The sequence below is a fragment of the Arachis ipaensis genome, chromosome B1, assembly GCF_059453495.1.
Source record: "Arachis ipaensis isolate K30076 ecotype BB chromosome B1, ASM5945349v1, whole genome shotgun sequence".
NCBI lineage: Eukaryota > Viridiplantae > Streptophyta > Magnoliopsida > Fabales > Fabaceae > Arachis > Arachis ipaensis.
The window spans coordinates 62287039-62310370 of record NC_142436.1 but is presented as its reverse complement, the minus strand read 5'-3'; the positions used below and the strand labels follow the sequence as shown (position 1 = coordinate 62310370).

Below are 23332 nucleotides of genomic sequence, written 5' to 3'. Positions count from 1 at the left end.
AGCTGAAGCAGCAGCAGCTCAACCCCCCAGAAGTGCATCCAGTAATGTGCTTGACAACTTAATTTTATAATTTATTTTTGAATGACACTAATATGTACCAACTGTTATAGAAAACTCCAATAGTTTTACAACCTGTTCCTGATCCAATTGTACCTCTTTCAATTAGGCCACTAATTGCAAAATGACTCCCTAAGAACAAGAATAATTTGAAAAAAACCCCACCAACTACTCAGCAACCACCGTGTGCTCAATCACTGTCAAAGCCACCAACACCAATTGTGCAACCATTAGTAAGACCATCACCTCCAACTACTCATGTGCCCCCCCACTGTGACACCTCAAGTCATGCAAGCTGCCTCTAAGGGAACTACTTCAAGGTTCATGGATTTTATGCCAACTCATGCAATTAGAGGATCAAGTTTAACTAGGTGGCCACAGCCAAGCTTTCATCCACCAGCAAGAAAAGGGTCAACCGCTGCACAATTGAATGGAGGTTCAAGTGGAAGAAGCAATTCTACTCCAAATCCATGAAGCAAAAATGTTTAAATTATGTTATTTTGTTGAATATGTAGTTTATATTATTTTGTTGGATATGTCACATACTTCACTTTATGTTGCTTATGTTTTGGTTTTTAGTTTGGATTGATCATCATGATTGATACTTGGAATTATTCTGCATGTTTCAATAACTCTGTTACTACTTACATAGCAGCTTATTTTGCTTATGTTTCATGTTATTTTGGTATAGCATAAAAATTAAAAGAATACTGATTATTAAGGGATATATTTTGTAAGTTATATATTTTGTAAGACTACATTTAACATTTTTTAAATTTGTCATGTGTACAAATGTCCATCTCTCAATCGAGTATGGATATTTTTGTCATGCCAAAGAGAACACAACCAAGATTGAACAGACACAAAACTACTAGCCATGACATTGCATAATCATACACGAACAGTTATTCAGATTCAAGACCTGCTCAAAATCAGATACACATTACACACAAAGCTAAACACCACAATCATTGACATAGTCACAAGCCACAACCTAAGTCTACTAACTTCAGCTTCAATCTTCCCTAACTTTATGAGCATCTTCACTTCAGCCTCAGCCTCAAGAACATCTTCGTGCATCTTTCTTTCTAAAAATTCTCTCCTCAAATCCTCCCATGGACCTTTGATTTCATCTACCCGAACAAAGTACCTGCAGTCTGAAGTCTATCAATGGCAAAAAAAATTAGATCAGAGACATATTCACTTCGAATAGAACAAAGTGTACAAAGGGTATACCTTCCATTTGGGATAACGGACAAACCACCTCCCAGGATTCATTGCCGTCCCTGACTGCAACAAGGTCATATCCAACCTACAGAAGCATCTCCCATTGAATTTTCTATCATGCACCCGCTTTGAAATTGAGCTTCCAAATACACTACAACTCCCATTTGAAGGTGGGGTAAAGAGTCTCCGCCTTGACATTGGAATATCTTTGAAGAATTTTGTTAACCTAGGATTCGTGTTTAAGATGAAAAAAGTTTTAAATTTGGAAAATTTTGAGATTTAGGGTTCATTATAATGGTCAAACAGCTCATTAGACCATGTATGAAGACCCTCAAGCCGCGTAATGCCGTAATATGCTACGTAGAGAGCGTCACTAACGGAGTCAACACCAGAATTACGATTCGTTAGTTTCATCGCACGGATCTCATTATTGATGGGTACATTTGGTAATTTCTTTCTTCTATGAGTAGATTCGTCAGCATTTTCAACTTTCATGGATAGAAATAGTAGTTTACTCATATATTTTTATACATAATAATTTAAAAATGACAAGTGTAATATTTTATTATAAAATAAATAAATATAAAACATATAAATTCATACAAAAATATTTTTTATTTATTAAAATTAATTATTATACAGTATTATTTTTAATTACAAAATATAAAATAATTATATTACTTAAAAATGATTAGATTATTCATTAAAAAATTAAAAATATTGTAATAGTTTATTTTGTTAAAAATATATTATTATATAATACAATTTTTTTATTTAAATATTCGTAAACATATATTTTATTTTAGGTGAATTCTATCTTATCTTTTTAATTTTAAAGGGTAAGTTATCTCTTGTGACATATCATATTATTATTTGATAAAATAAGTTGACTTTTTATGATTAATTATAACCTTTTATCTAACTTAAATTTTGATAACTTAATCAATTAACCATGGTATAATTTATATTAAACATTTTTAACCATTTAAAGAAAAAACAAAAAAATTAAGAGAACCAAAAATTTCAAAATTCTCTTTCTTGATAATTCTTTTAAAAAAAATTCATTCATCTTGGAAAATCTATGCTATTATTTTAGCTATTCTTTTTTTTCCTCTCCGTGTTGGCAATTTATATGTTTCACGAAGAAAAGTTATGAAATCTCATGTGGTTGCCTGATAGGAATAATACGGATGGAGAACGAAAGACTAAGAAAAGAAACAAAAAGATAAGAAAAGACATGGACAAAATTGAAAGGAATAAAAAAAGACAAAGTGAAAATATAAAATGATAGATAAAAATTTTTTTACTAAACTTTTAGAAAATTTATTCTTAGCAACTTAGATCATCGAAAGAGTTTGTCCAACTAGACCTTTAAAAAATCTGTCCTTGATGACTTATATATCAAATGGCTGAAGCAAACCATTCATCAAAAGTTGTTTAGAATGACTCACAAAAGTATTTAAATAGATTCCTAATAAATTAGCATAAAAGTAGGTCAATTTTTTTTAAATATGATTCTAAAATTAAAGATAAGATAACTAAAAGATATGATAACTAATTTAAATCATATTTGATCTTATTTGATATTTATCAGATTTAATTTAAATTTAAGACTTCTAAAAATACTACTAAGCAAATTAGAACTAAATCAAATCTTCTAACAAATCTTTAACAACAAAACAAACTAAAACATAGACCTAATAATTTGAAAATTAAATAATAACTTATGCCTTTCACTGAATTTGAAAAGTGTTATCGAATTTTTTGTTGTCCTGACTTAGTCTAATGGGCCTTGTCCTTTCTTTCTTAGTCAACAGTTGATGAATTTTTTAATGCATGAATGCTACCAAGTTTTTAAAACTCTCCTTAGACTTCTTTACATGTACTCTAGTAATGAGACCTTCCAAAAATGTGGAATCTTCATTTTGCCCTTTTATTTTAAAATGTCAGATTGTCTTCTCGAATATATATCACTATTATTTATTTGATTTTTTTTAATTCAATGCGCATAATTTCTCTTTTATTATTGTGATAATACAAAGTTTTACCAAGTTATGATCTATGTATTGATTTCTAATTGATTTATGTGTTATACCATATTATTCTTTAAATGCCAAAAGAATTATATCATAGTTAATTAATTAGGTTATTAAAACTTAAGTTAGATGAAAAATTAAAGTTAACTATGATAAACTAATCCATTTCATTCCATAAAAATATTATATATCACAAAGGATAACTTAATTACCCTTTAAAATTAAAAGAGTTGGATAAAATTTACTTTTATTTTAAATATTATACATAATATATGAAAATGTTATTTTTTTTAATACATTTAAACAAATATTTTTAAATTTTTTTATTTATATTCTTAAAAAATAAAAATAAAAAATAAATAATATTATTTTTACTTTTTTAAATAAAGATAAAAATGTATTTCTACAATAAACAAAATCGATGAAATGACATGAAAATTATATAATTATAATTAACATTTCTATATAATTAAAAATGATTTTACCTAAATATCTTTTTTATTTTATTTGTTACAAATACTACTCACTATGGCACGTTTGAGATTTTTCAAAGAGACAGAGAATTATTACACACAAACCCATAAAAATCACAAATTAATGTGTGTATACATATGTAAACGTTTCTAACTGTGAATGTATTTATATATGTAATCTTTAGAAATAAATTTTTATTTTTTAAAAATATAAATGAAAAATTTAAAAATATTTGTTTTAAAGTGTGAAAAAATTTTAGAATAATATTTTTATGTATTATATATAATATTTTAAACATATATTAATATCAGATAACTATTCTCTACATTAAAAAATATATTATTATATAACAGTCAATTTTGTTAAAGTAATATTATATATAATATTTTGAATAAAATACATGTTTACAAATATTTGAATAAAATATTATGTTATATAATAATATATTTTTAACAAAATTAACTTTATAATAATTTTTATTTTTAACGAATAATCTAATTATTTTCAAGTAGTGTAAAATAATTTAATTATTGTCAAATAATATAAAATGATTTAATTATTTTATATTATGTAATCATAAATAATATTGTATATAATTAATTTCAATAAATAAAAAATATTTTTGTATGTATTTATATACTTTATATTTATTTATTTTAAAATAAAAGATTATATTTGTCACTTTTAAAATATTATATATTAAAATATATTTTTTATATGTATGTACTAGTATATTTTATATCTGTTTAATAAATTTATACAACTTTTTTTCTGATTTTTCACAAAAGAGCTCAACTTTTCTAAAGAAATTTCTTTAATTTTAGTGGCAACAGTTTTTATTGCATTCTTTTTTTCAGTAGTCAATTTCTATTTTTCTTTTTTTTTATACTTGTTCTTGTATGGATATCTGAAGGGAGAGTTCGGTCCCTAGGAGTCGACGCCGAGTTGTTATACGATCTCTGAACTTTTGTGTAAGTCCGAGCTTTTCTCCAAGAGGATGTCCAATTGCACTGGGCGTGAGCAAGGAACAAGGGGGAGTGTACCGGTAAAGGTACTCCGAAGCTTAAGTCAGTATTGAGAATTCAGTTATGCATATCCTTAAGGATAGAATAACGTACCTTTATAAATGGGGTAAGAAGATAGGTTCTATTAGTATTGATCTTCTAAATTGATGAATAATTATTAGGTCTTAACGGCCGATACTTTATGATCGGATGTTATTACTATTAGGATGTATTTCATTAAGCCGAATTAACACGTTTTGCCGAATTATAACGTAAGTTGCCGAGTTATGGTGTGTAACGCCGATTTGAAATGCTAGTCTTGTAACTGTCCCGATCATAGCCCCTAAGCTTAGCCTGAGAGTATGTTTTAATGAAGCAGGTTGAGCTTTAAATGGAGTATGAGTCGGCGATGTGAGTGTATTACTTCGGCAAAACGTGTTGCACCTGGAGCCCCCAGCTCAAGATGTTTTATTAAAAAGGGTTAATAAAAAAAAGATATATTAAAAAGTAAACAGATTTTAAATGAAGAGAGAGAAGTAATGATGGCATTAAGTGTGCTGTCATTTCCAAGACTGCTCATTGGGCGGTTGATGTGACTGAGAAGTGGGTTATTGTTACTGAAGGAGTTTTTGTAACTCATTGGTAACTGTTATTGGAATACCAATAGTGTAGCATCCACATCATGTTTGAGTTTGTGAGATAAAGTTGGCTGTGGAGTTTCCGGAGGGAAGAAAAATGAGTAAAAGAGGTATGTGAAAAAAATTTTCTGTTTCTTCATTGAGTTTTTTTTTCTTCTTCCTCTGTTTCTGTTTGTGGCTGTTGATGAGGTTTGAGAAGGATAAGAAGGAGAGGATAGATTGGTCTTATGACTAGGTTAATAATGATGTTAGGAGTCGTGTATCTTTGTTCTTGGATTAGGGAGCTGTAGATGAAGTGGATAAGAGTAAAGTTGTTAGGCCTTCTTCTGGGGTTCGAGTGGAGCTACTGCCCTATTCTGAGTGTGATAAGGTTTTTCATAGGGGTGAAGGTTTTGAACACTTTTTTATGTATAGCTGTGTTTTTGAAGAGTTGAAGGTTAAGCTTCCATTTAGCGAATTTGAATGTCAGATTTTGAAGCAGATGAACTGTGCTCCATCTCAGCTACATCTGAATGGGTGGGCTTTTCTTCGTGCATTTGAGGTACTGATGGAGTTTTTGAAAGAAGTGCCATCTGTAGAGTTATTTTTCTCACTTTTTCAAGCTAAGGGTGTGTGGAAAGGTGGGTGGGTGAACTTGAATAGTTCGCCGAGGTTTGCAATATTTAAGCTGTATAAGTCGTCATTTAAGGAGTTTAAGGAGATGTATCGGAAGGTGAGAAGTGTTGAAGGGGAGTTTCCTTTTTATGTGGACGAGCATTTAGGGGAGAGATTTCCGATTTGGTGATGTTCTGAGCCCAATAATATACTCGGCCCGGAGTTTATCAAGCCTAGGGATGAGTGTATTATTGAGTATCTGGTCGAAGCATTTGATCGGAAGGAATTGATCTCAGTGTTCGATTTGTTGAAGTGGGAGGAAAGTAAGTAGGCTGTAGTAGATTACTTAGGTGAGCTTGTTGGGGTTTTGTTTTGTATTTAGGATTTTGACATATGTTGATGAAGGTTTGTTTTTGTTTGTTTTCAGGTGGGAAGTATCCTGGTGTATCCGCAGCAAACTTGAGGGCACGTGTGAAAAGTAAGAACCTAGATAAAGAAGGTTCAACGTCGAAAGTTGAGAAGTTTGTTGGCACTAGTGAGGTTGATCAACCAAATCCGAGGAGGAGGATGGTTATTGCTAAGGAGAGAAAGGGTGACGTGGTGGACTTGTCCGACGTTTCTGATGATGAAAAAGATGAGGTACCGATTGAAGAAGTTCATAAGTTTTTTTATAATCAAAAGAGGTTGCATGGGATTGCTGATCAGACTGATTCTTCGTCCTTGTGGGGAAGGGATTACCCATACATGGTTATTGCTTATGAGTGTTGTCAATCGTCAGCATATATAACTCTGGCCGACGAAGTTGGTGATGTTGCTATTGATCAATATATGCAGGTAAATTTTTTTTTTGGAGTAAAGGTTTTAAATTTTTCTATTTTGTGGGATACTAATGTGATAATATATAAGTTTCAGGTGGTGGGATTGCGGCTGGTGAGTTTGGGACGTAGCCGTGAAAAAATACATCGAAAGTTTGTTGAGAAAAAGGAGGATCTGAGCTTGAGGGAGAAGTTGGCTATAAAGGCTGCTAAAATTTCAGAGCTAGAGATGAAGTTAGCTGAGGTTGAGAAACATTTGAAAGAGGTGAAGGATAGCTATGCCAAGGATGTTGAAGATTTAAAAAGGAAAGAAGCTGACTTATCTGCTCTGAGTACCTGTATGATTGAGGTTACCACTCAATTGAAGGAGGTGGAAAAGAACAAGCAAGGAGAAATTCTTAATTCCTTCCTTGAAGGATTTGAGAGGGCTTCCCTTCAGGTAAGATTCCTAGCTCCCGAGGTAGATTTCTCACTGATTGATCCAGGTAAGATAGTGCAGGATGGCGTTTTGGTCGAAGATGATAGTGCTGCTGAGCAAGGGGATGAAAATGTTGAGTAGGATTTTGGTTTTTGTGTTTAAACATGTATTTTGGTGGATTGTTTTGCTCCTGTAGTGAGCTTACGACTGTTTATGTTTTAAACATAAGTTTGCTACTGTTTTATGGAAACAATTTATTTGGCTTTTGGTTATTTGCACATGTTGATTTTGCAGAAAATATATATATGTTTATGATAGGTGAATTTTGCCCAGTTGTGATTGTGGCTTAGAGCCAATTTGTTATTAGGTGAAATTGTGTTAATGGTATAATGCCATTTTAATGGAAAAGTATCATAGAAAGGCCGAGTAGGCCGAGTTTATTGAGATGCCGATTAATAGGCATTGATAATATTTTGTGTAACTGGATTCTGTTTAATGGTCGGTAGTAATTTTTGATAAAGTCAGTTTATGACTATTTGCTTGGCGATCTGTTATTAAGATCGGCTATTTGTTTTGACTGATATTTGTTGAATGGTTGGGTTCGGATTATAATCGGCTATTTGATTGAAATGATAGTATCATAGTGTTCGGATTCTGACTAAGATGGATTGACTGATGAATTCTGAATGATCGGATTCCGATTTAAATCGGTTATTTGATAAATTCTGAATGATCGGCTTCCGATTAAGATCGGATATTTGTGTGATTGATAAATTCTGAATGATCGGCTCCCAATTAACATCGGATATTTAATTTGACTGAGAAGTTCCGAATGATCGGTTTCGGAGTAAGTTTGGTTTGTTTGAATGATAGATTTGATTGATCGGATTCCGAGTTACATCGTTTAGTTGTTTGAAGGATAGAATCTGAATGATTGGATTCAGAATATAGATCAATAGTTCGTTTGATTGATAGTATCCAAATGGTCGGAGTTAGATTATAGTTCGGCTGTTTGGACTGATTGTTACCGAATGGTCGGTTCGGAGTATAGATCGGTGGAATAAATATCAAATAAATGAGAAGTATGAAATGCAAAGAGTATTGACTGGATAATAAATTTATTTATTGTAAAACCCTTGATTTCAAAGGCCCAGGTAGGCTAGCCTCGTTAAAACCACTCCAAGCAAAACCCTTTTTGGGAAAAATCTTAGTAGTAGGAAAAAGAGTACTTGCCTATCCCTGGTTTTAACTGTAATATAGCTTTAAAGAAGATACATTCCAAGTATTAGACAGATCTTTACCATCTAAGGTTTGTAGTCGGTAAGCTCCATTGCCGATGACTTCTGTGACTTGGTAAGGGCCTTCCCAATTGGCTGCTAGTTTGCCATGGGTTGATGGTCATCTAGCTTGTTCTATTTTCCTGAGCACAAGGTCATTTACTTGGAAAGACCTTGGGTGAAGTCTTTTATTAAATCTTCGAGCGATGAGTTGTTGCATAGCCAATTGTTTGATTGTTGTGGACGATCTGACATCTTCTATGAGATCAAGTTCGGATTGCCGAGCTATGTCTTTTGTAGTTTGATCGGCCATTTCAATGCACAGTGAGGATTAGGAGATCTCCACTGGTATCATTGCATCTGAACTGTAGACTAACCGGAAGGGTGTTTTCTTTGTGGTTGAGTGAATTATGGTGTTGTATCCCCATATGATCTCTGGGATAAGCTTGGCCCAGAGGCCTTTTGCATCTTCCAGTTTCTTTCTTAGAGCATGTAGTATTACTTTATTTGCGGCCTGATGTACCACTATTTTGTAGTACATTTTATGCTTGATTGAGTGGATTTTATCCACTAAACTCACACTTATTCATATAATTCGCATGTTTTGCATTTTCCTTCCTAATTTTGTGCTATGATTGAAAACATGCTTCTTTTGCCTTAAATTACTAATTTTAATTCTCTCTTATTACCATTCGATGCCGTGATATGTGTGTTAAGTGTTTCCAGGGTTTATAGGGAAGGAATAGCTTAGAGAATGGGAAGGAAGCATGCAAAAGTGGAAGGAATACAAGAAATTGAAGGAATTGTTAAGCTGTTAACCCTGACCTCTTCGTACTAAATCGGCCATAACTTGAGCTACAGAGGTCCGAATGAGGCAACATCCGAAGCTTCGAAATGATATATAATTTGCCATAGTTGCCATGCTGTTAGGCGATGCGCACGTGTGCATCACGCGTACGCGTGACCTTGCGAATTTTCAATCGACACGTACGCGTGGGCGACGCGTACGCGTGACAGAGCCACGTGCTGGACGTATTAGAAATCGCTGGGGGCGATTTCTAGGCTGTTTTTGACCCAGTTTTCGGCCCAGAAAACACAGATTAGAGGCTGCAGAGTGGGGAAATCTTAAAGGGATTCATTCATCAATTCATTCACATAATTTTAGGTTTAGATGTATTTTTCTAGAGAGAGAAGAGAGTTTTAGGATTTTAGGTTTAGCTTTTCTTAATATTAGATTTCTACTTTACTTTAATTTATTTTTCTTCTACTCTTAATTAGTTCTAGCACTTTAGTTTATCTATTTCTCTTGTTGGTTTATTTATTTCTCCAATTTGGTTTATGAACTCTTCATGTTAGATTTGATTTTATATTTAATGCAATTTGAGGTATTTCATATTTATTGGTTCTTGCTTTAGTTGTTATCATTGATGCTTGCAATTGTTGGTTTTAGATTTTACATTCCCTATTACTTTCCTATGTCTTTATGTTGTGCTTCCAAGTGTTTGATAAAATGCTTGGGGGGGTTTTAAGTTAGATTTTTATATTCTTGACTTTGGTTGAGAAATTAGAGACTCTTGAGTTATCAAACTCCTTTGTTGATTGATAATTGAAAGTTTCTGGTTGATTTGGATCCCTCTAAAGCTAGTCTTTCCTTAGGAATTAACTAGGAATTGAGGAATCAAATTGATTTGTCCACTTGACTTTCCTTCATAGTTAGAGGTTAACTAAGTGGGAGAAATGAACAATTCTCAATACAACTGATAAGGATAACTAGGATAGGACGTTTAGTTCTCGTACCTTGCCAAGAACTTTTCTTAATTGTTAGTTTGTTTTCTTGCCATTAAATTCCTTGTTCAACATTTAAAAACCCAAAAATATACCATTTCATAACCAATAAAAAATACACCTCCCTGCAATTCCTTGAGAGACGACCCGAGGTTTAAATACTTCAGTTTATATTTTTATTGGGTTTTCTTAAGTGACAAACAAATTTTTGTATGAAAGGATTCTTTTGTTGGTTTAGAAACTATACTAGTAACGAGAACTTATTGTGAATTCTTTACTAGCAAAAATCCGTTCATCAATTTTTGGCACCGTTGTCGGATAATTGCAAACGTGTGCCTTATTATTGGTTATTATGAATATTGTAAATAATTTTGCTTTTTCGTTTCTTTGTTAGTGTTTCTAGTTTTAGGTGTTTATTTTCATTAATTTTTATTAGTTCTTATTTCTCTTGCTACTATGAATTCTCACCCCTTTGGCTATGAGTTTGGTTACAATCTTGTTGGAGGAACAGGAGATTACAATGAGAGCTTGGATCAAGGATAGGACAATCAAAGATGGGAGGAGCCACAAGGATTTGATCGACCCTCTTGGCAACAACCACCTCCAAGGTATTATCAACAACCATTCTATGATGCTTACCAAGACAATAGCTATGGTGGACCTCTTTGTGACAATCAACACCCACCACAATATACCTATGAACCCCCTCCTCAACAGAGCTTTGAACCACCATACTCACAGGCCCCTTTCCACCACTCATCTCTATATGACCCTAACCCTTATCCACCATACCAACCACCATACGAACCATATGAACCATACCTAGAACCACCACCTCAATATACACTACCTCCATACCCTTATCAAGAAGAACCACCTCCGTATTATGAGCCTTTTCTCCAAACAAATGAACCCTCCTATCCACCCCAAGCTCCCATAGATGATACCTTTAGTGTTATTCGCCAAGGGCAATAGGAGCTTCAAACCATACTTACCTCTGCTCTCACCGGTCTTACCTCTACTCTCCAAGCTCTTATATCTCATGTGGATCCGTCATTTACCCCCAATACTCAACCCTCAAGCTCTAGCGCACTTTCTTTTCACCCATGTCAATCAATCGAAGAGCAACATGATCCAAATTCCGCTATTGACATGGAACAAGAGAGAAGGGATCGTCTTAGAGACGTAATGGATCAGGTTCACGCATACATACTTCAAGAGAAGCAAGAGGAGGCCCAAAAAGTGGAGGTAGGAGAGACCCTTGAAGAAAGTTGTCAAAAGGTGGAAGTCATGAAGGAGGAGCTAGATTTTGTACTAGAGCAAGTGGAGAAAGCCGAAATTATTGAAGAAGAAGACGTGGTTGAAGATTTAGGAGATGCGGAACCTCCATGGGAAACTCAAGTCATAGAGCCTCCTTCCAAGACGGTTGAAATTGATGTTGAGGAGGGTGTACAACCTCCAAGGCATATCATGGTTGAAGACTTTGAAGAGGTTGATCAAGAGAGGGATTCAATCATTGATGAATCCCTATCCACAATTGAATCCTTCCCCATTGAACTTGAAGACGAGGTTAATGTTGAAAAAGCTTGTCAAGAGGTGGAGATCATCAGAGAGGAGCACAACAGAGTGGACCTTGCTTTGTCAAAGTGTGGGGAGGTCCCCCTTCCTAAGTCACCATCATTCTTTACACCATTCAAGTGGGTAAATCTCTTATCTCTAGGCTTTCTAATTCCACTTGAGTATGGGTTGCTTGAAACGGATGGCCAACTTAGAGCTTTCTGGAATTGAAGAGTAAGGGAGAATTGTGTGGTGATTGGAAGCGTCACTCTAGGTTCAGGGTGGTTGCACGCTCAAAGTTTGATACCAATGGTTGGTGTAGAACCAAATTGATTGGGTCTAGGAGGATGTTTGGGTGCTTAAATGAGAATTCCAAGGCTAAACCACCCGGATGGAATCATGATGATCAACTTGAAAACGGGTGTGGAAACAAAATTTGGGATCCCGACATACAAGAGGATCAACTTTGGGAGCTCAAAGCTTGTGAAGAACTTCATCAAGGCTTGGTGAATTCACTTGGAGATGCTAGAGCTTATTGGAAGTCCAAGCATTGGTGGCAATTTCAAGATGAGTTCAAGCACAAGCCACCATGACAAGGAGCTCGCCAAATGTCCAACTTAAGGACAATAACTAAAAGTGCTAGGTGGGAGACAACCTACCATAGTATGATCCTTCATTTTTATTCTTAGTTTTATCTTATCTTATTTTTATCAGTGTTCATTCATAATTTCTGCATCATCACCTGCATTCTGCATAAAAAAAATTGCACTCGACGCATAAGCGACGATGACGCGCACGCGTCATGTGTCAGTGCGTAATATTGAGAAAATGGGCAGAGAGTTGTGCTGGAACGACGTGGGAGGGGTGCTAGGCGCATAGCCAGACCCATGCATACGCATGCTTTACGCGTATGCGTCCCCTGCATTTTTGCCAATCCACGCATAAGCGTGGGATTGCGAATCGGCGTGAAAGAGCGCTTGAACAGAGAGTTGTGATGCCATGGTGCTGGAGCCGCACGGGTTCTCACGCGTACGCGTGACCGACGCTCGCGCGTCAGTGTTCATTTTCGGCAAACCACGCGTACGCATGGGCAACGCGTACGCGTCGCATGGTTAATGCAGTTTTTACGCGCACGCGTGACTTACCCGCGCGCGTCGCATCCCGTTTCTCACTCCCTTCTCCTTTCTTCCCTCCTTTCTCCTTCTTTCTTCCCCCTTTCTTACTTACTTCTTCTTCCTTTCTTTAACTTCTCATCCTTATTCTCTTTCATTCTCTTTTACTTCATTCATATTTTCATTCATTGCATTTTAACTTTGTGCATGTTTATATTTTCTTTTCTAAGTTCATTTCGTTTTCGTTGGTGTTAAATGTTCTTATTCAACTGTTGCATCTTTTCTTGAATTATTTTGGTGCTTCGTGACTTGTTTTAAATTGTTGGGTATTATTAATTATAAGTCAATGCTAATTTTTATGATACATGTATTCCTTTTGCATTGACATGAATTTATATTGTCTTTCATTACCTACCATCTCTTCCCCATTGTCACAATTTTTGCACTATTAATATGCCATTTACTTCTACTATTTTTTCTCTTGCATGTTGTAGCTACCATGTAATTGAGATCCTCATTATTTGGCACTAACCCAACCATATTTTATTTCTATCTTTGTTTTTGGGTTACTTTTCTTTCCTTTTCTCTTCTTTCAGGATGGCTATCAAGAAGGAAAACGGAAAACTTTTACATGGGGCGACAAACAAGTTCCGACGCACATTCTTTGGAAAAAGCGTCAGTTGTAGCAACCCATCCACTTGCACATCTTAGCAGGCACCGAGGACGGTGCAACCTTTAAGTATGGGGAGGTCGATACCGACTTCCGTGGGTTAGTTATTTCCTATTTCAACACCAATTTTTAATTTTCTTGTTAAATTAGTTGTTGCATTTGCGTGTTTGATTGCATGTTTGCTTGATTTTGTGCATATTTTACCACTACTTGGTTGAAGTGACGAATTCTTTTTCAAGACCCTTTTTATAGCATTTCACTAATTTAAATTAAAACTTTTTGTTAGACCTCGCTTGAAGAATTTTATTTTGGAACATGGTTTAGAGCTCGAACATACAAAACCAGTGAGATTTTTGAGCCTATTTGATTGGTTGCATTTTACCAACAAATATTTTAATTTTGGCGTGTGTTTTTCTCTCTAAAATTGTGATCTTCGTCTTGCTTAATTCTATATTTCTATTATTTGATGTATGCATACACTTATATGATTGAGGCCTTGTTTCACTGAGCTTACATACCCATATGGCCTTAACCTTTTCATTATCCTTTGTAAACCAATCTTGAGCCTACTTATCTCATTTGTTCTTTACTCTAGCACATCATTAACTCTAAGCATAAAACAATAATGTCCTTAATTTGAATCCTTGGTTAGCTTAGACTAGTGAGAGTGTTCATGATTTAAGTGTGGAGAAGTTGGGTTTGGAAACATTTGGTTTTAAGAATTGGGTGTTGTATATCTTTATGAAAATGTGAAAGAAATGTTTAGGACATGTTCATGCATTCAATAATTTAACCATATGCATTGAGAAAAAAATAATAAAAAAATAAAAATAAAATCAAAAAGAAAAAAAAAAGGGGAGAAAAAGAAAAAAAAAAGAGCAAATAATAAAAGGGAACAAAACGCCCCAAAGTAAATTTTGATAGCAATGCATACGTACTGTACTCAAAATCGGATACATGAATATATGGTAAACATAGTAAATGGGTAGTTAGATTTTGTATTATGATTACATGGATTGTCTTAAGTTAGGTGGGAAATTTAAGTTAATTAAGGATTCAAATTTTAGTCCACTTGGCCAAATACAATCCTACCTTGACCCTGACCCCATTACAACCCTTAAAAGACCTCTTCATATGTGTATTTGTGCATTAAATTTTTGTTGATTGGTAGAAGAAGAGCAAGTCTTAGAAAGCAAAGTTAGTAGAGAATTGAGAGAATCGAACCTTAAACACTTGAGTAATTAGAGTGTATACACTCCCGGTGAGGGTTCGATGCTCGACTCTTTGTTCTCGGCTTTCATGAGCTATTTTCTTCTACAAGTTTACTTGTACTTTATTTTGTGATTTGAATTAGTGGAATCCAATTTATGTTTGTCTTGGAGAATTTGTTTACTTTTAACCAAGTAGGTAAAAGCATTTTTTCATGTAGTTGCATTTATATAGATAGGTTGCATTTCATAATTTCTACCATTCCTCTTCACTACTTTGAGTGGATTTTATGCTTGATTGAGTGGTATTTATCCACTAAACTCACATTTATTCATATAATTCGCATGTTTTGCATTTTTCTTCTTAATTTTGTGCTATGATTGAAAACATGTTTCTTTGGCTTTAAATTACTAATTTTAATTCTCTCTTATTACCATTTGATGCCGTGATATGTGTGTTAAGTGTTTCCAGGGTTTATAGGGCAGGAATGGCTAAGAGGATGGGAAGGAAGCATGCAAAAGTGGAAGGAATACAAGAAACTGAAGGAATTGTTAAGCTGTTAACCCTGACCTCTTCATACTAAATCGACCATAACTTGAGCTACAGAGATCCGAATGAGACAGCTTTTGTTGCGTTAGAAAGCTAACATCCGGGGCTTCGAAATGATATATAATTTGCCATAGTTTCCATGCTGTTAAGTGACACACACGCGTGGATCACGCGTACGCGTGACCTTGCGAAAGTTCAATCGACGCGTACGCGTGGGCGACGTGTACGTGTGACAGAGCCACGTGCTGGACGTATCAGAAATCGCTGGGGGCGATTTCTAAACTGTTTTTGACCCAATTTTCAGCCCAGAAAACACAGATTAGAGGCTACAGAGTGGGGGAATCATGAAGGGATTCATTCATCAATTCATTCACATAATTTTAGGTTTAGATGTAGTTTTCTAGAGAGAGAGGCTCTCTCCTCTCTCTAGGTTTTAGGATTTTAGGTTTAGCTTTTCTTAATATTAGATTTTTACTTTACTTTAATTTAGTTTTCTTCTACTCTTAATTAGTTCTAGCACTTTAGTTTATCTATTTCTCTTGTTGGTTTATTTATTTCCCCAATTTGGTTTATGAACTCTTCATGTTAGATTTGATTTTATATTTAATGCAATTTGAGGTATTTCATATTTATTGGTTCTTGCTTTAGTTGTTATCATTGATGCTTGCAATTGTTGGTTTTAGATTTTACATTCCCTATTACTTTCCTATGTCTTTATGTTGTGTCTTCCAAGTGTTTGATAAAATACTTGGAAGGATTTTAAGTTAGATTTTTATATTCTTGGCTTTGGTTGAGTAATTAGAGACTCTTGAGTTATCAAACTCCTTTGTTGATTGATAATTGAAAGTTGATGGTTGATTTGGATCCCTCTAAAGCTAGTCTTTCCTTAGGAGTTGACTAGGACTTGAGGAATCAAATTGATTTGTCCACTTGACTTTCCTTCATAGTTAAAGGTTAACTAAGTGGGAGCAATGAACAATTCTCATCACAACTGAAAAGGATAACTAGGATAGGACGTCTAGTTCTCGTACCTTGCCAAGAACTTTTCTTAATTGTCAGTTTATTTTTTTGGCATTAAATTCCTTGTTCAACATTTAAAAACCCAAAAATATATCATTTCATAACCAATAAAAAATACACCTCCCTGCAATTCCTTGAGAGACGACCCGATGTTTAAATACTTCAGTTTATATTTTTATTGGGTTTGCTTAAGTGACAAACAAATTTTTGTATGAAAGGATTCTTTGTTGGTTTAGAAACTATACTAGCAACGAGAACTTATTGTGAATTCTTTACTAGCAAAAATCCGTTCATCACGGCCTCTACTAAGCCGTTTGTTTGTGGGTGTGATAAACCCAGATTTTGTGGTTTATCTTGTGCTTATTTTGGGAGATTTTATCACATTTTCTCACATTTATTCAATAAAATAGCATAGTTTTGCAATTCTCCCTTGATTTGTGCTTAAATGTGAAAACATGCTTTTTAGGCCTTAAAATAACTAAATTTAATCCACTTTAATTCCATTCGATGCCTTGATATGTTTGTTAAGTGATTTCAGGTTTAGAAGGCAAGTATTGGATGGAAGAAGTGAGGAGAAAAGCATGCAAAGTGGGAGAACTCATGAAGAAATGGAGGAACCGTAAAGCTGTCAAGCCTGACCTCCTGGCACTCAATCGACCATAACTTGAGCTACAGAGGTCCAAATGAGGCGGTTCTAGTTGCGTTGGAAAGCTAACATCTGGAGCTTCAAAATGATATAAAATTTTCCATATGTTATTTCACGCTCAGGGGCGCACACGCGCCATGTAATCATGCGCGCCGATTCTGCCGTGGGTCCACTTTAATGAAATCGCCCCCAACGATTTTGCAGCTCATTTTGGGCCCAATCCAACCCATTTCTGATGCTATTGAACCCAAGGATTGAAGGGGGAATGAAAAAAAGTAGTCATAGTTGAGTTTTCATCATGTTTTAGGTTAGAATTCTAGAGAGAGAGGCTCTCTCCTCTCTCTAGATTTTAGGGTAGTTTTAGTTAATTCTTCTTGGATCCAAGTTTTAATTCTTGTTTTGATTTAGTTTCTCCTTTTAATTTCTTGTTGTTACATCTCTACTCTTCTAGTTTTTTTACTTGTCATTTCCTTTATTTTGCCCTTTTTATGTTTATGAACCATTGTTGAATCTTAATTTTCTTTAATGCAATTTTATATTTCCATGTTCTTTTAATTGATGATTTGAATTGTTGATTTACTTTTCTTGCAATTGATAGTTGGTAGATTTATATTTCTTGCACATTTTACTATGCTTTCCATTTGTAGCCACCAAGTGTTTGATAAAATGCTTGGTTGGGCCTTAGAGTAGAATTTTGAGCATTCTTGGCTTGGAAAGAGTAATTAGGCAATCTTGAGTCATGAAAACCCAACTCATGTTGGTGATCTAGAGTTGTTAGCTAATATTGTTTCCATTGACGCTAATCTTTTGCTAATTTAATTAGTGAGTTGATTAGGACTTTTCGAATATTGTTTCCATTGATGCTAATCTTTTGCTAATTTAATTAGTGAGTTGATTAGGACTTTTGGATTGAGATTAGCTAGTCTTATTAAACTTTTTCCGAGTATGAGGATAACATAATACCTTCCTCAATCGTCGGAGATGACGTAATGAGATAAATTCTTGTTTATAATTGTGGTATGATTGATTAATCTCGTTTGACTTTCTCCCTATTTGTTGGAGTTAACTAAATAAGATGAATTAATCATTGCATGACTAAGATAGAAAGCCTATGATCTCAATCCTTGCCATGAATGTCTCTCTTTATTAATTGCTTTCTTTAATTGCTCTCTTTACTTTTCTTGTCATTTATTTCTTGCCATCTTATCAAATCAACCCCCTTGCATCCTCATAGCCAATAATTGACCAATTCATTGCAACTCTTTGTGAGACGACCCGGAGTCTAAATACTTCGATTATAAATTCATTTGGGGTTTGTACTTGTGACAACTCAAATTTTTGATGTGGGAATTGTTTGTTGGTTTAGAACTATGCTTACAACGAAGTTCTTATTTCTAGAAGATAAATTCTAAACCATCGAGCAAAATCTCATTATCAAAATGGCGCCGTTGCCGGGGAGTTGCAATGGTGTTATGTTAATGGCTATTGTGAATATTGTGAATATGTTTGCCTTTTGCTTATTTGTTAGTTTTTGTTAGCCTCAGGACTAGTTGCTTATTTTTGTTAACTTTTGTTTTTATTTGTTATCATGAATTCTCACCCCTTTGGCTATGATTTTGGCTCAAATTATGTTGTAGGAAATGGGAACTATAATGAGAATGTGCATCAAGGATGGAGCAATCAAAGATGGGAGGAGCCTCAAGGGATTGATCAACCTTATTGGCAACAACAACCTCCGAATTCTTTTGGGTATAACTCTCATCCTAATGCATATCAATCTAATGGATGTGATGACCTGATGAGCGGATAATTTATACGCTTTTTGGCATTGTTTTTAATATGTTTTTAGTAGAATCTAGTTACTTTTAGGGATGTTTTCATTAGTTTTTATGTTAAATTCATATTTCTGGACTTTACTATGAGTTTGTGTGTTTTTCTGTGATTTCAGGTATTTTCTGGCTGAAATTGAGGGACTTGAGCAAAAATCAGATTCAGAGGTTGAAGAAGGACTGCTGATGCTGTTGGATTCTGACCTCCCTGCACTCAAAGTGGATTTTCTGGAGCTAAAGAACTCAAAATGGCGCACTTCCAATTGCGTTGGAAAGTAGACATCCAGGGCTTTCCAGCAATATATAATAGTCCATGCCTGAACCTTTCACTTATGTATTTTTCAACGGTAGAGTTTCTGCACTCCATAGATTAAGGTGTGGAGCTCTGCTATTCCTCATGAATTAATGCAAAGTACTACTGTTTTCTATTCAATTCAACTTATTCCGCTTCTAAGATATTCATTCGCACTTCAACATGAATGTGATGAACGTGACAATCATCATCATTCCCTATGAACGCGTGCCTGACAACCACTTCCGTTCTACCTTAGATTGAATGAGTATCTCTTAGATCTCTTAATCAGAATCTTCGTGGTGTAAGCTAGATTGATGGCGGCATTCATGAGAATCCGGAAAGTCTAAACCTTGTCTGTGGTATTCCGAGTAGGATTCAGGGATTGAATGACTGTGACGAGCTTCAAACTCGCGAGTGCTGGGCGTAGTGACAGACGCAAAAGGAGGGTGAATCCTATTCCAGTATGATCGAGAACCTCAGATGATTAGCCGTGCTGTGACAGAGCATTTGGACCATTTTCATAAGAGGATGGGATGTAGCCATTGACAACGGTGATGCCCTTACATAAAGCCAGCCATGGAAAGGAGTAAGACTGATTGGATGAAGACAGCGGGAAAGCAGAGATTAAGAGGAACGAAAGCATCTCTATACGCTTATCTGAAATTCTCACCAATGAATTACATAAGTGTTTCTATCCTTATTTTTTATCTATTTATTATTTATGTTCGAAAACTCCATAACCTTTTGATATTCCCCTGACTGAGATTTACAAGGTGACCATAGCTTGCTTCATACCAACAATCTCCGTGAGATCGACCCTTACTCATGTAAGGTTTATTACTTGGACGACCCAGTGCACTTGCTGGTTAGTTGTATCGAAGTTGTGAATGAAAAACGATTTATTAAGACGTGTGTACAGAGTTTCTGGCGCCGTTGCCTGAGATCACAATTTCGTGCACCATGACTCTTATTGTAATTGTCAACAACCACCACCACATGCCTATGAACCACCCCCTCAACCTAATTTTGAACCACCTTACTCACAAGCCCCATACCACCAAACACCCCCATATGACCCTAACCCTTATCCACCATATCAACCACCTTATGAACCATATGAACCACACATGGAACCACCACAATTCCAACACAACTACTCTCAAGAACCACCTCAATATACAACTCCATACCCTTACCAAGATGAACCAACTTCCAAACATGATACCTTCCTCCCAAATAATGAACCTTCTCTTCCACCATCACCTCCCGATGAAGCCCCCACGCATGAATTGAGAGATCTTGAATCTCATATCTTAAGGCGACAAGAGGAGGATGAAAAGAAGTTTAAAGAGCTAGGAGCCAAGATGGCTATCCTAGTGGAAGCCGTTAGCAATATGGCCTCCTCCCACTAAGCCCAAGCAACCAAGACACTCCCATTGACGAATGTGGAGAGGCAATTAAGGAGCATAGTGAGGGAGTGAGGTTAGAGCTTCAAGGTGAAGAATAGGAGTTGAAGCAAGAATTGTCACAAGGGGAAGAAGTTGAGATAAATGAACCGGAAGAAGTGGTTGAAAACATAGGAGATGTTGGAAGTCCATGGGAATTTAGCATTATAGAGCCCTCTTTCAAGAAGCTTGATATTGATGTTGAGGAGGGTGTACAACCTCCAATGCATATCATGGTGGAAAACCTTGAAGAGGTTGATCAAGAGATGGATTCAATCATTGAAGAATTCTTATGTACAATTAAATCCTTCCTCATTGGGCTTAACATAGAGGGTAAGGAAAAAGACACCTCACCTCCCATGCCCTTGGTAAGCAATGAAGAAGAGATCGAATTGGAAGTGAGCCACCAAGAGGAAGAGGTTGAAATTGAAGAAGCTTGTGAAGAGGTGGAGATAATCAAAGAAGAGCACAAGGGAGTGGAACTTGCAAGACCATTAGGACCACCCCTTCCTAAGTCATCATCCAACACAACATTCAAGTGGGTAAAATTCTTATTCCTAAGCTTTGCTTTCTCACTTGAATATGGTTTGATTGAAAATGATGGACAACTTAGAGCTCTTTGTGGAGTTAAGAGTAAGAGAGAGTTGTGTAGTGGTTGGAAACATTCCTCTAAGTTCATGATGGTTGCATGCTCAAAGTTGAAAAGCAATGGTTGGTGTAGAACCAAATTGCATGGGTCTAGGAGAATGTTTGGGGGCCTAATTGAGAATTCTAAGGTCATGCCACCCAATTGGAATCATGATGATCAATTTGAAGATGGGTATCAAAACAAAGTGTGGGATCCCGGATCGCACAAGGAAAATCAACTTTGGGAGCTCATGGTTTGTGAAGAACTCCATCAAAGCTTGAAGATATTAACATTGAAGAATGGAGCTTATTGGAGACTCAAGCATTGGTGGATGTTCAAGGATAGCTTCAAGCACAAGCCACCTTAAGAGAAGCTCCCCATAAGTCCAACTTAAGGACAATAAACAAAAGTGCTAGGTGGGAGACAACCCACCATGGTAACATCTTTTCATTTTTCCCTTTTGTACATATTGGTAAAATAAGTTTAATTTCATGTTTTGATTACTTAGTTGAGTTTATTTGGAAGTCTAGTAGGTTAAATAAGGTTTTATGGTGTTTGGGTAGCTGTTTGGAGGTTTGGAATGCTTGGTTTGGTGCAAGAACTTGAAAAAATTTTGAAAAATAGAGCACCAACCTGCGCGTGCGCGCACCTGGCGCGTACGCGCGCCTCAAGTATTTTCGACCATCCACGCGGACGCGCCATGTACGCGTATGCGTGGATTCAGTTTTTCCACCCCTCCATACATTCACCCGAGAGTTGTGCCTGAAGTGTGCCAACTTTGTGCCCCAGGGCACGCGAACGCATACCTTGCGCGTCTGCGTCGACTCTCTACTTCACCATGCACGCGTACGTGCACTTCACGCGTACGCGTCGCTTCCATTTTCATCAATCCACGCTTACGCGCACATGACGCGCACGCGTAGATTGCCCTGTTTCACTCACCTTCTTTCTTTCTCCTCTTTCCATTTCTTTCCTTCCTCTCTTCTCTTTCCACCCTTCAATCATCATCCAACACTACCAAATATCATGTAACACCAATTCTTTTATTTAGTTAGTTCGTTTAAATTTTTGTCTTCCATTATAAGTGTTGGATTACTAATCTTGTCTACTGTTTACTGCTGCTTATTACTAATAGAATGTTAGTTTAACATCATTGTTATTATTGTCATTGTTGGATTCCTTTATTGAGGTTGCAATTTATTACTTGGTTTGGAATTTTTCATGTTTAACACTTTTGAATACCAAGTATATGTTACATTGCCTTCATGCATCTTAACTCTTTGAATTGCATGTTTTGGCCACCATGCATTCATCATCTATTGTTAGGCAATTGTACATTATCAATGCATTTTTTTAGGATGCTTGTTCTAATTGATCATCACCTATTTCATGCATTGAGATTGTGGAATTGTGAATTGGATCGGAAGCTTACCTAGTGAAGTATTTTTGAGCTTTTCAAGCTTTGTGGACCATGCGTGCTATGTGATTGATTTTGACTTCTATATCCTTTTTTTCTAAGTTCCATAGCATCCATGTGTTTCACCTTTATGTCACTTAGGTGTTGCAACAACTTCAATATGTGTCATTGTTTGTTGTGTGAGTTTCATATACCATTTTGTTCACTAAGTCTACCTACACATCAATCAATGTCCATGCATTATCCAATTTCACAATTGCTTGATTTCTTCCTGAATGCTTTTATGCTTCTTCACTACTTGTTTGGTTGCCTTAACCTACAAGTCTTTTAAAGTATCTCAAGCACACTAGAATGAGTGAAGTGCATGTTTTCTTTTGTGTAAATGTGACACAGCTTTTTATACTAGTATGTGTGTGTGTTCTAAACCGTGCGCAATTTTAGAACCCACACACCTATTTTTCATCAATGTCACACCGATTCACCCACTCAATTCTAGTGATTTACCTCATTCCAACAATTCACGCTTCCTTGCTTTTGTATTTTCTCATCTTACGGTGTTTATTTTGTTTTTCATGATTGCTGCACCATAAGCAAAAATGAAAGTGGGAGAAGAACACGCAGCACCGGTTG

At 35.6% G+C, this 23332-nt stretch overlaps 1 protein-coding gene across 1 annotated transcript; it reads left to right on the top strand.

Moving 5' to 3' along the window:
- The first annotated feature begins 6774 nt into the window (after window positions 1-6774).
- Window positions 6775-7404, top strand: LOC148576793 (uncharacterized). Its single transcript, XM_088502785.1, has 2 exons — window positions 6775-6864; window positions 6943-7404. The coding sequence occupies exons 1-2, from the start codon at window positions 6775-6777 to the stop codon at window positions 7402-7404; spliced, it is 552 nt and encodes a 183-aa protein (XP_088358911.1).
- The last annotated feature ends 15928 nt before the right edge of the window (window positions 7405-23332 follow it).